General features: G+C 47.3%; 1 protein-coding gene across 3 annotated transcripts in view; it reads right to left on the reverse strand.

Annotated features, from left to right (window-relative positions):
* The window catches only part of si:dkey-215k6.1 (transmembrane protein 132C), a 221088-nt gene that overhangs the window by 140898 nt on the left and 61619 nt on the right, over positions 1-18571 (reverse strand). For all 3 annotated transcript variants that reach the window (XR_004576736.1, XR_004576735.1, XM_029124855.2), the window contains exon 2: positions 1990-2884. Coding sequence is in view for 1 of the 3 variants with exons in the window: in XM_029124855.2 (XP_028980688.2) it covers positions 1990-2884 (895 nt within the window). In the remaining 2 variants the exon portion in view is untranslated. The remainder of the gene's footprint in view (positions 1-1989; positions 2885-18571) is intronic.

Genomic DNA, 18571 nt, shown 5'->3' on the forward strand with positions numbered 1-18571 from the left:
CAGCGGAAATAAAACGTGTGCTAGCTCGCTGGTGTACGGGGTGAACAGCCCGCTCTCCGAACGGTGAAGGTCCTGTGCCAGAAATAACCTTCATGAATTAACTTCAGGAAGTCACAGCGTGTTCTCCGCCGCTCTTTGTGACGGATGCGCGGCAAAAGAACGTTCCTGGTGTCAAAGTGGATTTCCCACCGGAAACGTTCTACGCTTAGGAAACCTTCAAAATGAGGAAAAAAATGTTTGGGATGTAAAAGTATGTATGTGGTTGCATGTTGTGTGCGGGTGAAACAGTGCTTCCTGTAGAGAAGTTGTTATTGTGGGGGGAGGGGGGGGGGGCTCGGTGGAGTAACTATGTTGTTGCTGATTGGTTGAGGCTCAGTATTGGATTTTAATCTCCGTAGCATCTTATGTAAGTGAATAAGATGCTAACACCGATGCACAAATCACCATTGCAACTCCATTGCATCCAGCAATCAACGAGAACCACTAAGACAGATGTATTGTTATTAGCTTAAAACGTTCTAACATTGTGTCCTTGGCAACAGTTTAGGTCCCGCCCAGGGCTGCCAAGAGGTAAACAGAACTCTTATTGTGATGCATTCATTGTGCTGCTACGTTACATGGCTTAACATGTATTTTCGTTAGATAATGTATTCCACCCAGGGGTTAAATTGAGCGTGTTGCCAGCAGGGGCTAAGCTCCAGCACATATGGACGAAATGATCACCCAGGGGGAGCCGAGGTCCTGTACGTCTACTGGCCAGCAGTATAACATTTTAGATACAACTGGAAAGTAGAAAGTAGGGCTCCCCTACTTCCCAAATCCCAATTTAACCCCTGATTTCACCCATATCCAAAGTAGCCTGCTGACTTCTGCAAATGCCTGCAAGTAAGTCAATGAAAAGCTGTCTACCCCTTATTTCAAGCTACAAAGTAGAGTTGATGAGACTACATTACATGGACGCGGGAGTCCTGTGCAATATGTGTATATATAAAGAATATTTCTTTATTTTTTGAGAGAGACGAATAGTCAGTTAGCCTGAGGCAAGTCATCACAGTGTGTAATAGTCTTGCAATAACATGAACACGTGTTTTATGGTTTTGATGGGAAGTCTGGGGTAAAGATGTGCTCATAGTATAACTACAGTCTGCTTTAGATGGTGCCTTGCACCTTCCACAGACGGAAAATAGTTTTCTTGAGAACATATGACAATTCTAAGATTAAAGAGAGAAGGTTTAGGTCACCTAGGGCAGAAGGGTTATTTACAAATGACCGAGGTAACACACAGAGGTAACACCCTGCCCACTGACCAGCACGGTCGTTGTTGGCATAACCAGTGCTTCTATCGCACCTAATCAGGCCTAGGTATAAAAACAAAGCCTGCTTTCATGCAACAAAAACAGGTATTTCAAAGTGTGGCATAAATGCAGAACAAAAAAATGAAATTTCAATGAAAATCGAAATTATACTAACTGGAGGTCTACACATAATCACATTATTAAGAAACGCTATAACAGATTTAACAGATAATCAAATTTCACTAATATTCAGATTGCAGCATCGGATTACAACTGAACTAAACCATCTGTTGCCCAAAGAAACCTTAAGATGATAAATAGAATCAAATGCTTGACCTTGTATGCAGTAGAAATTACCCAACCTTCTCTAAGGCAGTACATTTGAGTCAACCTGCCGGGAACATTATTTGAAATACTATAGACAAAGCTGCTATATTACTGCAGGTCAAAGCTGTGTGCTGGAAAACCCCCGATAGAGCATAGGAGGATTTGGCACTGTGCTGCCAATGCTTCTTAGCCTCCATACTTTCACTTCATATGTCGGTGTATTTATCCAATAGACCTGTTAGCACCTGTCAGCCCCACATACAACCTCACCTGTCAACCATACAAGGGTGATACAACTATACAGATAGGATCACAACCACCCCATGGAAAGGTGTGTGTGTGTGTGTGTGTGTGTCCGGTGACCCACCTTAGAGTGAACTGCTCCACGCTGGAAGCGCTGCTCATGCGAATGCGGAACCCCACTGTCTGGCCCAGTCGGAGCGGGCTGGGAGGCACCAGGATCTCCACGTTGTCGTCCAGCCTCAGCCGCTCCGCCCGGGACCCCGCCGGGCCGACCACCAGCCCCACGGACCCGGCGCTCTGCATGTCCCCGACCGGCGCTCCGCTCTGCCCCCTCCTCTGCTCCTTGACGGCGGGGCACTCCACCCTCCGGCCCTCCACGGGCTGGACGGAGTAGTAGAGCTCCAGCCCCGCCAGGGCGGTGTCGGGGATCCTCCTCCGCCCTGGCAACGGGGTGAACCAGGTGGCGGGCAACTCCAGACGGGCCACGCAGATCCAAACGCCACCGGCCACCTCGTTTAACCGGCAGCCCGCCAGCAGGGAGGCTTCGCCGGGCTCGCGCACCACGACCAGCCGTACGCAGGGCAGCCTCTCTGGACGGGCGGCGGCCTCGTCCCAGCGGCGGCCCGCCAGGTAGAACAGTACCTGGACGAGGGGCCGCGCCGAGCCCACCCAGCGGCTCACTACCTGGGCCCCCACCTTCCAGTTGAGGGTAATGTGGGCGGGGGCAGGGCCGAGGAGTTGGGCGGAGCCCTGGAGCAGCTCCAGTGGCACCGGGGCCTCGGCTGTCATGTTGCCATAGCTACAGTTGACAGAGGGAAGGGGGGCCGCCCCGGCCTCCGGTTGGTGGAGGAAAAAGGGCTCGGTGCGGGTCTGGAGGCTACCGTTTCGCATCACTTCCTGTCCCGCCTCTCGGAGGAAGAAGGAGGAGACTGCACCCTGCAGCTGGCAGGAGACGGGCAGGTAGGTGGGAAGGGAGGATGAGAACCGGGGCTGTGTTTCCCCACCACGGCACTCTAACACTGGAGAAAGACAAAAAGAGAGCAAGGGAGACAGAGAGAGAGATGGAGAGAGAGTGGGAGAAAAGACAGAGCCTGAGGTGAGCAACACTGTTTGCATCATGAGAAAACCGGAAGAGAACTGTTTGACCCAACCAAATCATGAGAAAACAGGAAGAGAACTGTTTGACCCACTGGAAAGAATCAACCAACCCAGGGAAATGGAACACTGACGTGGTCTGAACAGAACCCCTGACCACTGTGACTGACCCAACATTAAGAAGAACCCCTGACCACTGTGACTGACCCGACATTAAGAAGAACCCCTGACCACTGTGACTGACCCAACATTAAGAAGAACCCCTGACCACTGTGTCTGACCCGACATTAAGAAGAACCCCTGACCACTGTGACTGACCCGACATTAAGAAGAACCCCTGACCACTGTGTCTGACCCAACATTAAGAAGAACCCCTGACCACTGTGTCTGACCCAACATTAAGAAGAACCCCTGACCACTGTGACTGACCCAACATTAAGAAGAACCCCTGACCACTGTGACTGACCCGACATTAAGAAGAACCCCTGACCACTGTGACTGACCCAACATTAAGAAGAACCCCTGACCACTGTGACTGACCCAACATTAAGAAGAACCCCTGACCACTGTGTCTGACCCAACATTAAGAAGAACCCTGACCAATGAAACTGACCAGACATGAAAAACCCTGACTATGACAGACCAAATGAGAAAGGCGTGACTACAGAGAGAGGCAACCTGGCAGTCGAGAGAAGGCAATATCCCCACAACCCAGGAAATGACATCATGTAGACCCACAAAGAATTTGAAATAAAAGAAACATTGATGAATGAAGTATACACTGTGAGTGGAAACAGTAAGGCACAAGCAGGTGTAGTGTATGATTGTAGTGTATGATTGTAGTGTATGATTGTAGTGTATGAGTGTAGTGTATGGGTGTCATGTATGGGTGTCATGTATGGGTGTAGTGTATGCGTGTAGTGTATGCGTGTAGTGTATGAGTGTAGTGTATGAGTGTAGTGTATGGGTGTAGTGTGTGGGTGTAGTGTGTGGGTGTAGTGTGTGGGTGTAGTGTATTGGGTGGAGATTTGTGAAACCACACAGTAGTCGGGTTCTGAGTAGCACAACCGGTCCGGGCACCTGAGGGAAGACCACCACAACCGGTCCGGGCACCTGAGGGAAGACCACCACAACCGGTCAGGGCACCGGAGGGAAGACCACCACAACCGGTCAGGGCACCGGAGGGAAGACCACCACAACCGGTCAGGGCACAAGAGGGAAGACCACCACAACTGGTCAAGGCACAAGAGGGAAGACCACCAAAACTGGTCAAGGCACAAGAGGGAAGACCACCACAACCGGTCAGGGCACCAGAGGGAAGACCACCACAACCGGTCAGGGCACTGGAGGGAAAACCACCACAACCGGTTTGGGAACCAGAGGGAAGACCACCACAACCGGTCAGGGCACTGGACATCTGCGTTCAATACCTGTTATGTGTCCAATCAGGAGGAAAGGTTGCTAAGTAGCAGCCGGAAGTGCTTTACATGTGTGTGTGTGTCTGTGTGTGTTTGGGCAGGTGGAAGAGGACCCTGCTGGGGTATGTCTGGGGGTGGGGGGGGGGGGGTAACAGCAGATGTGTCCCTGTGGAGACTGGAGTGTAAAAGCATATAAAATGAAAAAGATTCCCCGCTCGTCAGCACTGATTCACATGTATCCATCTGGTGCTGACTGGGGCGCAGGGAGGTCAGGGAGGGGGCTTTGGGTAGGGGGGTTGGGGGGGTGAACAAGCAACCTCCTCACAAAACACAAGTTCCCCTTCCACTGCATTGGGCTCCAGTCACACACATACTGTACACTCACACAGAACGCATTCAGTCTTACACACACATACAGTTGTGCTCAAAAGTCTGCATACCCTTGGAGAATTGTTAATATATGTACCATTTGTAAAGAAAACATGAGTGAGCAGGCAAAACAAATGTCTTTTATTTCTTAGGGGATTCACATTCAACTGTAGGTCATAACAGAATGGCACAATCATAAAACAAAACATGGCAGCTGTAGCATCGTTAGGCTTTTTATGAATAGCCCCGGATCTCAAATTGACCAAAAAAAATCTAAATATAAAAATAGCCCCTGATCTATTCATCTAGAATTCCGATCATGCTTTATGACAATGTAGCCACTCAGCCTTGCATTCCCAACTAGCTTGTATCTAAATCTTCTTCATGTACATTCAAAACGGGAGGGTGGGCTAAGCCCCGTTTGTATTGTGATCCTAGCGACTCCTCTGCATGGCAACAAAGAACATTTTTTACTGACCCGTGTTCAAAAGTCTGCATACCCTTAGTTCTTAATACTGTGTTTCAAAATGCCTCTAGGTCATGCAAAGTCTTTGGTCGTCTTGCATGAACCGCACGTTTGAGATCTCCCTATAGGGGCTCGATGATATTAAGGTCAGGAGACTGTGATGGCCACTCCAGAACCTTCACCTTTTTCTGCTTTATCCACTGGAGGGTCAACTTGTGCTTAGGGTCACTGTCGTACTGAAAAGTCCAAGAGTGTCCCATGAGCAGCTTTCGTGCAGAAGAATGCAAATTGTCTGCCAGTATTTAACATGCTGCATTCATCTCACCGTGCTTTTCTTTTCGCCTTAGGCCTTGTTGACCCCTCTCTAAACAAAGCTCTTATGGTTGTGACTGTAAAGCTCTATTTTGGTCTTGTTACAGTGTGCCAGAAGCTGTGAGGCGTGTCAAGGTGTTGTCGAGCATTTTGTAACCAGGCTTTTTTGTGGCATTGTCACAGTAAAGGCTTCTTTCTGGCAACTCAACAATGCAGCTCATGTTTGTTCAAGTATCGTTGTATTGTGCTCTTTTTCCAGAGCAGCCTGTATTTCTCCTGAGGTTACCTGTGGGTTTTTCTTTGAATCCCGAAGAATTTATCAAGCAGTTTTGGCTGAAATCTTTCTTGGTCTACTTGACCTTGGTTTGGTATCAAGAGATCCCTGAATTTTCCACATAATAAGTGATTGAACAGTACTGACTGGCATTTGCAAGGCTTTGGATATCTTTTCATATCCTTTTCCATCTTTATAAAGTTCCATTACCTTGTTATGCAGGTCTTTTGAAACTTAATTTCTGCTCCCCATGGCTCAGTATCTAGCCTGCTCAGTGCATCCACTTTAGAGATAACAAACACATTCACTATTCATACACAGACACTGATTGCAATTTAAAAAGCCACAGGTGTGTCACATTCAAGAGTATGTACATTTTTGATCAGGGCCATTTATGTGACTTCTGTTATCATTATGATTTAAAAAGGAGCAAAACAACTATGTGATAATAAATGGATTCATATGGTAACTATCCTTAAATAAAAGACATGTATCCAGTGTATCAGAATGCATCCAGTGTTTCAGAATGTATCCAGTGTATCAAAATGTATCCAGTGTGTCAGAATGCATCCAGTGTTTCAGAATGTATCCAGTGTTTCAGAATGTATCCAGTGTATCGAAATGTATTCAGTGTGTCAGAAAACATCCAGTGTTTCAGAATGTATCCAGTGTATCAGAATGCATCCAGTGTATCAGAATGCATCCAGTGTTTCAGAATGTATCCAGTGTATCAAAATGTATCCAGTGTATCAAAATGTATCCAGTGTGTCAGAATGCATCCAGTGTTTCAGAATGTATCCAGTGTTTCAGAATGTATCCAGTGTATCAAAATGTATCCAGTGTGTCAGAATGCATCCAGTGATTCAGAATGTATCCAGTGTCAGAATGCTCCCAGTTCTCACAATGTATCCAGTGTTTCAGAATGTATCCAGTGTATCAGAATGTATCCAATGTTTCAGAATGTATCCAGTGTATCAGAATGTATCCAATGTTTCAGAATGTATCCAGTGTATCAGAATGTATCCAGTGTTTCAGAATGTATCCAGTATATCAGAATGTATCGATTTTAACTATTCTATTAAACCCTCTTATAGAAGAACTGTATATCACAAACAACATAAGGAAATCGCTAAAACCTACATTAAAACAGCTTTCTCTATGCGGGTGTGTTGTTTGTATATGTGTGTGAGTGGGTCTTTGTGTATTTTTATGTTTGTGCGTTAGTGTGTGTGTTTTTATTTGTGGTCCTGTGTGGTTTGTGTGTGTGTATTGTTTGTGTGTCACGGGTGCAGGATATTCCTGTTACTCCAGAAATCCCAGAATTCCATCTGATCCTGACAGAGGAGGTTGTCCTGCAAGCGAGAGAGTGTGAAAACATAATGAGGGTTCGGAACGGCGCTGCATTTCTAACGTGACTTGAACGCGTTGCAATCCCCTTAGAGATTCCTGATACTCTATCAGCTTCTTCGACAAAAATGGAAAAACAGAGATGAGGAACGGCCGTGTGGGACGAGCATCAGCGGGCTGAGCAGCCGCCACCAGACACTCCATCAGAGAAGGTATGTAAAAACAGTGAGACACAGAGGACCATTAAAGTGACAATGACGAGAGAAAGACACACATTCCACATATTTGACTGTGTGTTACGACAACACTCATGTTTTATACAGTGACTGTGTGTTACGACAACACCCTTGTGTGTTATACAGTGACTGTGTGTTACGACAACACTCATGTTTTATACAGTGACTGTGTGTTACGACAACACCCTTGTGTGTTATACAGTGACTGTGTGTTACGACAACACTCATGTTTTATACAGTGACTGTGAGTTACGACAACACCCTTGTATGTTATACAGCGACTGGGTGTTACAACAACACCCTAGTGTGTAATACAGTGACTGTGTGTTACGACAACACCCTTGTGTGTAATACAGTGACTGTGTGTTACAACAACCCCCTTGTGTGTAACGACAACACTCTTGTGTGTTATACAGCGACTGTGTGTTACAACAACACCCTCGTGTGTAATACAGTGACTGTGTGTTACGACAACACCCTTGTGTGTTATACAGTGAGTTTATAACACACAAGGGTGCCCCCCCTAACCCCAGGAGTAGCCATGTTCAGGTTACGTATAGTAAACACCAAAGTAGTGGCAGTGAATGCTAAGAAGAAGCAGCTAGGCTGGGGGACGGTGTCCTGTGGTGACAGAGCAGATTTTTTTACTGTGTTTTCAGGGCTGGGGGGGCAAAATGTTTTATTGTATATTCAGGGCTGTGGAACGTCACATAACTCTGGACAGACACGCCCGCAACCTGATTTGTTTCACCCTCCAACCACCCCCACCCCACCCCACGCCACCCTGACCCCGCCCCACACCTCCGTCTGTCACCGCATTTCACCTTTTCCTACCACCGTGTCGGTGCTTTCCTTCACACACTGTCACACACCACTTATTCATCTCACACGGACCTTCTCCATCTTGCCTCACCCAGCCCTCCTTCCTCGTCTTCCTCCCTCTCCTTCTATTGTTTGTTGTCTCTCTCTCTTTTCCACTCTTTCGCTGTCTTTCCCCCTTTTCTCGTTCTCTCTCCTTATCTAGATCTCTTTCCCTCTTTCTCACCCAGCTCTCCCGCTTTCGCTCTCTCTTTATCTGCGTAGCTCTTGTTTGCTCACTCTCTCTGTTTTGTTTCACCTCTCTCTTTCTCTATCTCTCTCTCTCTGTCTCTTTGTCATTTTGTTCCCCTTCACTCTCTGATCTAAAGAAAGATGGAGAGGGAAGCAGGAATAAAAGCCAATGAGCCCAGGCTTTTACTTGCAGGTTTCCCTGACTCAATGATTTCGTTAGAAAGATTTGCCATTTGTTACAGTGAATTGCTTAGCAGGGCATAGGTTGTGTCTCTAGCCTGAATTCCAGAGACATTCAGGCTTGTACACAACTGCAACTACTTTGTATGCAACATGACAGTGGATTTATCAGAGATGTGGTAAATAAATGTACATCATTTCACCCTGTTCTGGCCATGGCAAATAATTTTGACCGCTGCTGATTGTCGTTTCCCTGGGGGGTCGTAACACCACGCCCTGCTCTGAAAAACAGATGCTTAACAGTTGACCTTCGGCCAAGTTCAGCACTGCCGGACCACGCGTCCAAAACCCAGGGCGACTCAGGGAGCTTTCCTGTTCTCTTTCATCACGCTTCCAACCTCTGACTGCCGACCTCCCTCTCACCCGAACCCTTTATCACCATGACCTTTCAACTCTTCCACTGAAAATAACTGTCACCAATCTTTGTATTTTTCCAAGTCAGCTTCTCTTTCTCCATAACCCTGGCAACCCATTTCCCCACTTCCACCCCTCTCCGAGCAGTGAAAGTGGGCTTTGTGAGGTTAATCGTCTCCAGTCCTCCCTCTCAGTGAGGGATGGCGCCCATTTCCACACCACAGTGACCTTTGACCCTGAAGTTAATGGCGGTAATTGCCATTCTCACTGTGGTCATCTGTCAAACAGGCCCTGCCCTAACATTGTCACGCCTCTCCTGAAGTGTGCCCTTCTTCACTACTGTCCACAAATGTGAAAACCATCATGGAATTGGCTAAGTATGAGAACGTATCCTTGGACCAGCCGACACATTTGCCAATTGCCATTTGTACTTGCATTTGCCTTTTGCACATTTATACATCCCACCTATAATATACATACACATTTTATACAATCTTCTGTTTGCACTTCTGGTTAGATGCTTTTCGTTGTATGGTTCAATGATAATAAAGAATCTAATCTCAGTATCTAATCTGAATCGAATCCAATCTAAAACATTTCGTTTCTACCGTGCCTCTTATACCAGCTCCATTTCTTTCACACCACTGAGTGGAAGTGAACACTGGGAGGAAGGAGAGATTTAGATGACTAACCAGAGGACTTACGTATGGCCAATCCTGATTGGAAGGACTAACACTGTGACCAATCCTGAGTGGGGACCAGTCAATGAGGGGGAGATCTGTGGGCAGGACACAACCTGGAACAGTCCGATTGTTTCAAATCTGGTTTGTAGAAATCTATAACCACCTACCATAAATGCTTTTTCATAAATGTTTTGATCTACTGTAGGTTGTAGGGAGTTTCTGGATGAAGTCTCATATGTAAAGTAAATGCACTTTTGACTGAGTTGCTTTGGATCAATGCTTCAGTTAAATGCCATTTCATATTATATTTAATACAAACTCTTAACAGTGACCTCGGTTAAATATGATCCTAGTGGTAAAAAAAGACAAAAACTGTGCCACCCCTTCTCCCAGGAAGGTGGAGCCATGGCATGATTGCACGACATCGCCTCAACCTGGCACTGGCCCTCTGGCCTGGGAGCCTGGCACAGTCGCCTTGGCAACAGGCTGGCAGCATGCACGGAGTCCCGATGGGGAAGTGGGGAGGGGGGGGGGGGGGTTGAAGACAAAGACCAGATGTAGGCAATGTTGACAAAGCCCATCTGTGTCACCCCAAGGCCGAGTGAGACAGACAGACGGACGGACAGACAGGCAGGCAGACAGACAGGCAGGCAGGCAGACAGGCAGGCAGACAGACAGGCAGGCAGACAGAACCCTAGTCGTGGAGTTTAACCACTGCAAAGCATCCGTGCATCACACACTTCATATAACTATCCAACAGAGATGGTGTACTGGGGTTGTAGTTGTGTTTTGTGGGGATCTGGGGGTGTAGTATTGTTACGTGGGGATCTGGGGGTGTAGTATTGTTATGCGGGGGGCTGCAGGGTGTAGTATTGTTGTGTCAGGGCTGTGGGGTGTAGTATTGTTATGTGGGGGGCTGTGGGGTGTAGTACTGTTATGTGTGGGGCTGTGGGGTGTAGTATTGTTATGTGGGGGGCTGTGGGGTGTAGTACTGTTATGTGTGGGGCTGTGGGGTGTAGTATTGTTATGTGTGGGGCTGTGGGGTGTAGTATTGTTATGTGGGGGGCTGTGGGGTGTAGTACTGTTATGTGTGGGGCTGTGGGGTGTAGTATTGTTATGTGGGGGGCTGTGGGGTGTAGTATTGTTATGTGGGGGGATGTGGGGTGTAGTAGTGTTATGCGGGGGGCTGTGGGGTGTAGTATTGTTATGTGTGGGGTTGTGGGGCGTAGTATTGCCGTGTGGGGGGCTGTGGGGTGTAGTATTGTTATGTGGGGGGCTGCAGGGTGTAGTATTGTTGTGTCAGGGCTGTGGGGTGTAGTATTGTTATGTGGGGGGCTGTGGGGTGTAGTACTGTTATGTGTGGGTCTGTGGGGTGTAGTATTGTTATGTGTGGGGCTGTGGGGTGTAGTATTGTTATGTGGGGGGCTGTGGGGTGTAGTACTGTTATGTGTGGGGCTGTGGGGTGTAGTATTGTTATGTGGGGGGCTGTGGGGTGTAGTACTGTTATGTGTGGGGCTGTGGGGTGTAGTATTGTTATGTGGGGGGCTGTGGGGTGTAGTACTGTTATGTGTGGGGCTGTGGGGTGTAGTATTGTTATGTGGGGGGCTGTGGGGTGTAGTATTGTTATGTGGGGGGATGTGGGGTGTAGTAGTGTTATGCGGGGGGCTGTGGGGTGTAGTATTGTTATGTGTGGGGTTGTGGGGTGTAGTATTGTTATGTGGGGGGCTGTGGGGTGTAGTATTGTTATGTGTGGGGCTGTGGGGTGTAGTACTGTTATGTGGGGGGCTGTGGGGTGTAGTATTGTTATGTGGGGGGCTGTCGGGTGTAGTACTGTTATGTGGGGGGCTGTGGGGTGTAGTATTGTTATGTGGGGGGCTGTGGGGTGTAGTACTGTTATGTGGGGGGCTGTGGGGTGTAGTACTGTTATGTGGGGGGCTGTGGGGTGTAGTATTGTTATGTGAAAGACGCTTAGTTAGGATGCATCTGAACCGCAGGGTGAAGCATTCTGAACGCCAGGAGACTCCGAAGACCAGACTGACTGGCAGGCTGGCTGACTGACCGGCTGACTATCTGATTGTCTGGCTGGCTGAATGGCTGGCCACTACTCAGAGTTGAAACATGATTAATTCAACCCCTGCCCCCATTGAAAGACCATTACATAGTCCATTTTTCAGTCTAGATATTATTTACACCGTTTAACTCCCAAAACGGATTAAATGGGATTGAATCAAGGCGATTCCTACATTGCGATTACACTGGAGTGATTGATAACAATTCCATCCAGATTGACTTGGCAGTGGGATAAGCTAAGGAGTCTCGGGACAATACTGCCGGGGCCTAAGTATTTCCCTGTGAAGAAAGCCTTCTATTGATTGTCCGACTCAGACCAAGAGGAATGAGAGAGACTGGATGTGTCCTAAACGTCACACTACTCACAATGTTAAAGCGCAAAATGAAGGTACCAGGGAACACTGGACTCCGGTCAAAAGTAGAACACTTTCGAGGGAGTGGGGCTTGATTTGGGAGCCAGATGCTGAGTTCTATTTATGAGCGCTGCATTCATCACAGAGCATAGTTCTGCGGCTTTGCGGTTCATATCAATGGTTTCTCTTTTTTTTCACGTGTTGATTTATGTCCCTGTCAGTTTTCAGAAAACCACATTTCCCCAGACATAAGGAACCATCTTCCCCAGATCAGACAGTCACACGCGGCCATTTTCCAACATCCCTTCATTCTGACACAGCAGGGGGCAGATTGACGGAAGGAAGAAGCATCCAGGGTTTTGGTTGTGTGTGTGTGTGTGTGTGTGTGTGTATGTGTGTGTGTATGTGTGTGTGTGTGTGTGTGTGTGTATGTGTGTGTGTGTGTGTGTGTGTGTGTATGTGTGTGTGTATGTGTGTGTGTGTGTGTGTGTGTATGTGTGTGTGTGTGTGTGTGTATTTCGTATACATCCTGAAGTATTGTGGAGGTGTCAGATCCAGCCTGCTAATAGCTGGGACTCTCTGGATGTCCTGGGTACGGAGGCGCGGAGGCGCAGGGCTGGAGCCGACCCTGTGGCCAGGCAAGTGTGAAAAAGCAATTTAAAATGGACGCCATCCCGCTGAGTGTGGACAGCTTCACCCGAGGAGGAGCTCAGCCAACAGAGAGTGCCGGGCCCAGAAGAGCGGAGAGGGAGGACACGTCGCCATAGCAGCAGTCGAACACGGAGCTCCTTCAGCGCATCAACCGTCAGATATGTACAGTCAATATTGAAGAGGGGGAAGGAGCTGAACATCAACTCACTAGCGGTTCTTCTGTGACTGAAGGAATGATGTCACTGAAAACTATCTGCCCCGGCCTCGAGGCGCAGTCGAGGAGCAGGGACGGGCTGAGAGGAGGACTGAGCTAAGAGGAGCATGGTTGGGCCAAGAGGAACAGGGAAGCAATGCCCCATCTGGCCGCTTGTAATCACGCATCATGAACAAGAAATCATCCATCACATCATCCATCCATCACATTATCAATTTCTTAATCCATCCATCTCTTCATCCATCCATCACATCATTCATCCATCACATCATCCATCCATCACATTATCAATTTCTTTATCCATCCATCTATTCATCCATCCATCACATCATCCATCAAATCATCCATCCATCTCTTCATCTATCCATCCATCATTCACCCATCTTTACATACATCCATCTCTTAATCTTTCCATCACTTCATCCATCCATCACATCATCCATCCATCACTTCATCCATCCATCACTTCATCCAATTAAAATCAAATTTTATTTTGGTCTACCCATCTCTTATTCCCTCCATCACTTTATTTCCATCCATTGTTCAGTACAGAAATATAAGCAGTGTCTGTGCCTGTGTATGTTCTTGGCAGCGTACTATTATCTGCTAGTGTGTGTATGTTGGAGAGTTTGATCATGCATGTGTTGACATGTGATGTCAACTTCCGGTCACAGAGTAATTGATTTTCAATGGACAATGATATAAACAGAGGATGTTTGCAAGTGGGCCGTTTTCCCATTACACTGAATCCATGAGGAATGATTAATGCCAGTGGTTTTGTGAGACCCCCATTAACTAATGAACAGGGTTGATCAAGAGGCACCAATGCCTGAAAGCCAACTGGTTGAGCTGGTTACTAACCCATGCAAATTAGGTTAAAGTAAAATTCCATTCACGTTTGATCGTCCTAATGAACATTTAGCCTCTGGTGTTCGACCTTCCTTCACTGCATGTGTTCTATCAGTCAATCATTCAAACAAGTTTATTTCCTAAAGATTTTGACATTGGCACTTGTCAACAAATGCTTATACAGATACTCAGGCTAAAACCTTCAACCCGCAACAGATAAGACCTCTTGAGCGTATTGCTGTGGAATATGTCCAGCGAGATAGGGAGAGAACAACAACAATGCTGGACTTTGTGTCTGGACGCAGAGGGATAAATTAAGTGATTTTCTCTACAGTGAATGACTAGAAGGCAGCCATTTTGTCTATAAGGGTCTTCCTTCCTGAAAGTGATTGCCAAAGAGAGACTGGCCAAGTGGCCAGACAAAAGCATAGTAATTCACAGTGTGTCAGTTACCAAGGTGCTGGTGTCACTGAGAACAGAGACAACCCTGCACACTAAGACAAGTTCAATTAGAGCCATAACACTGACGGGATCCTGGAGGAGACCCAGCATTACAATTACACTTAGAGAAAGACAGAGAGAGGGAGGAGGAGGAGCGGAGAAAGAGAGAGACTGAGAGAGGGAGGAGGAGGAGCGGAGAAAGAGAGAGACTGAGAGAGTCGGAAGGCAGAGAGAGAGGGAGGGAGGGGCGAGAAGGAGACAGAGTGAGGACAGCACTAGAGAGAGAGCGAGGAGGAGAGGGAGGGAGGAGAAAGAGAGAGTGGGGGGAGAGATACGGAGAGAAACAGAAGAAGAGACCGAGGTAGGGAGAGGCTTGGGCACCAACTCTGATCGTCACCTGGTTCCACTTGAGTTTGTCGTGGAAGACGGTTCTTCAGTGGCTCCATCTCCAAACCCCTCGAGGGATCATTTACCTGGGGAAACGGTGCTCACCAGATGGTGCTACGGTCCTGTCTTTGCCCCGCATGAATATTAATGAGGTGGGCGGAGGGTCGCCGGGACGGCCAGCATTAATTTCGTAATGACAGAATCGATCCGGAGAGGCACTTAGCGCTACATTATGGATGCCAGGCACATATGAGTTCGGAATTTGGTTCAAAGCACCGTTATACATCACAGCATGCAGTCAGCGAGCCTCCAATCCAGTTGTCCTATATGAGCCAAGGGGCGGGTAGGTGGGTGGGCTTCGTTACGAGCCCCTATCAATAAATGATAGATCTTCCAGCTAAATATTCACAGTACAGCTAATGTCATTTGAGCATACTGGAGAGGATTGATTTCCACTGATAGGACTGACATTACTTATTGGCCGGTAGTGAAAGGTTGTCTTGACTTTTAGCTAAATGGACCCCGTCATGTCCAGCAGCAGTCTCTTTAACCATCAGCCCTATCCATGCCACTCCTTGTCACTGCCAGAGACTCTGGCCTTTGTCAGCGTTCAATATACAGCTAGGCCTCACTAATGTATGTTCAAATTTCGCTGAATGAAGAAAGGTCAGGTTCTTTGGCAGGTGACGTGGAGTACAGGATGTGGAATGTAACCTAAAGAGAGACTTTTACCCGGGCTAAAAAGACCGGTACCCAAGCTAAAGAGACAGGCATCAAAGCTAAAGAGACCGGTATCAAAGCTAAAGAGACTGGTACCCGGGCTAAAGAGTCTGGTACCCAAGCTAAAGAGACTGCAACCCAGGCTAAAGAAACCGGTACCCAGGCTAAATAGACTAGTACCCAAGCTAAAGAGATTGGTACCCAGGCTAAAGGGACTGGTACCCCAGCTAAAAAGACTGGTGCCCAGGCTAAAAGGACTGGTACCCAAGCTATAGCCATCTCTGAACCTGCTTGCCAATTGTTCCCTTTTAATTACTCTCCGGTTCTCTAAGTCAGAGGCAGATAAAATGAACACATACACAAACACACACACACACAAGAACCACACACACAAACACACAGAGACAACTACACTCTCTCAAAGATGGTTACACCCACAATCAATAACAGCTTCATTAGAACCGTATGGGAATCTCTGGCTTGTCTTCGTTACATAGTACAGAATAGGGAGAGACCGGCAGAGACAGATGGTGTCTGTGTGTGTGTGTGTTTGTGTGTGTGCATGTATGTGTGTGTGTGTGCACGCATGTAAGTACGTGAGAGTGATTAAATCCTGTTAAAAACCTATCTATCTAACAATTCCTCCCCTGAAATCTGGTTAGTCTAATCTGGACTTGTCTAATGGGACTAAGATTAGCACAGTCCTCCTGTTGGCAGCCTCGTTTCCTACACCCTCTTTCAGGCGTCCTGATTCAAATCGATCGCTGGAGACCAAGAGGAAGGCCAACCTAATTAACTTTGTCAAAGCATAGATATGTTTATCAGACCCAGACAGTATACACAGAATATTGTCTTCCCTATTCCAGCATATTCCTTCAGACACGACCTGGGGCCGTCTGACACAGCCGAGTCCACAGAAACATGGAACATAACGCAAGGCGGGGCTTGGCCTGCCTGCTCTCCATGTATCGATTGCAATATATTGTATTCATATGCGCACTGAAAAAGGCACCTTCCTTATGTGCTGATGTGAGAACGTGTACGAAACTACTTAAGAGTGCAGGGCCAAAGCTCAGACATGCTTTCCCGTTCAAGTGTAAGGGCACATCTGTCAACATTAGCCAGTATTATCTCATGTTTGTCAGTGAATACAAAACACAAAGCTCATCCTCATTTTCTGTGGTGACGGGTCAAATTCTCAGCTACAAATGAAGGACCCTACGAAATTCTGCGAATGAGTCCTAAAGACGAGAATTCAAGGGAGGTCGGATGACTGTGGCGAGGCTGACTACAGAAGCCGACCAGGGAACCCTCTGTGTTTTGATCCTGTCAGCGCACCTCCTCCGGTCTCAGAAGCCAGTCCGTCCATCTGGGCCTTGGAGGCGTGCGTGTGGACACAATGTAACCTGGCAGGCCGCCTCTGACGCCGCGGACACGTCTCAAACACCTCCCTGACGCGTCTCGGACACGCTAACCGCATTAGCATCTGAAACCCTCTCAGGGGTCCTTTTGTACATATTTGCCTAAGTGGACAGGAGCTAGGGCTGATGTGACATGACATTAGCCCGTCCAGTGATGATGATGTCACAACATTGGCCCAGTCCAGTCTGTTTGACACTGTCAGAGACGGTTATTAGTAGTGTGTTTCCGGGTGCGATTATTAATAGCGTTGCGGCTTGAGGGGCCACAGATTGCTATTGCCACAGTGCTTATCACCAGGTGAAACTCTATTGTCACTGTGCTTATCACCAGGTGAATTTCTATTGCCACAGTGCTTATCACCAGGTTAAACTATTGCCACAGTGCTTATCACCAGGTGAAACTCTATTGCCACTGTGCTTATCACCAGGTGAAATTCTATTGCCACGGTGCTTATCACCAGGTTAAACTATTGCCACAGTGCTTATCACCAGGTGAAACTCTATTGCCACTGTGCTTATCACCAGGTGAAATTCTATTGCCACAGTGCTTATGACCAGGTGAAATTCTATTGCCACAGTGCTTATTACCAGCTGAAATTTTATTGCCACAGTGCTTATCACCAGTTGAAATTATATTGCCGCGGTGGTATCACCGGGTGATATTCAACCTGAAAGGTTAATTCAAATGTTAATAGGGTAGGAGCTCTGTCCTGTTTAACATACAGTGTTCAAGAGGTGCTTTTTATTCAAGGTAGACAACCTTCATAGCTCTAGTGGCACTTGAACACAAAGCCTCTGGGATGGTGGGCATCCCTCGCCACGTTAGCTGAAGTAGCTAGCAGAGTTCGCGGCAGACGTCGTCGGCATAACTCATTTCAGGAAAACTCGTTCTGCAGTCTACCCACTCCCCAAATGAAGGGTCAAGCGATAACCCCGTCCACTGACGGATCGCTCTCTAGCGCCGTTGCATTGTTGAACCTGAGTTAAGCACTGTTGTTGCATTAGCCATCCATCACACAGGCAGAAACCTGCAGCGTCTCTCATTTTGAAGGATGACGTCTCGCCACCATGCAATCGCTCAACTGGCAGCATCCGCAACGATCGCATCATCATCATCCGCGGGACGGAGCTTCCTCTGGAGCAGATACCCTGCCGAACCCAGATCGGCCCAAGTCTCAAACAGGTCAATGACAGATGTTCACCGCAACGAATATTCGAGGTCAAATGCTGTTCAACATGGGTGGCCAAGCAGTCTGGAAAAGATACACATTACACAAGTAAGACTAACGTGTGCCGGAATGTATTAGTTATTCATTTTAAAGTTTATTTTAATGGATGGCATACATTTCGGAATGTATCTGTAATGCATACATTTGCGCAAGGAATATATTCTTTGACTTCTCATATAAAAATATATGGCCAGGTTTCTGTCTGTACTCCATTGGCAGGCGTTGTACATATATTATATTTAAGTGAACTTAAATGGTCCAACTTATTCGAGAAGGACTCATAGAGCAAACACACTCCCACTCGGACACCATAGAACCATCCAGAACACGTCCATAAACCGAACCAGCCACTCTCCGCAATTAGCTACACGAGTTCTGTTCACGGTTGAAATGACTCCTTTTGTATCTGGACTTAGTCATGCAAGATGTCTGTTAATATTTAAGCACTACGAAGCTGTTTAACATGAACACGTTATCATTCATTCATCACAGTCAGCGCTAATGGTCTTCCTTATGTGCAGGGAGTG

The sequence above is a fragment of the Esox lucius genome, chromosome 13, assembly GCF_011004845.1.
Source record: "Esox lucius isolate fEsoLuc1 chromosome 13, fEsoLuc1.pri, whole genome shotgun sequence".
Lineage (NCBI taxonomy): Eukaryota > Metazoa > Chordata > Actinopteri > Esociformes > Esocidae > Esox > Esox lucius.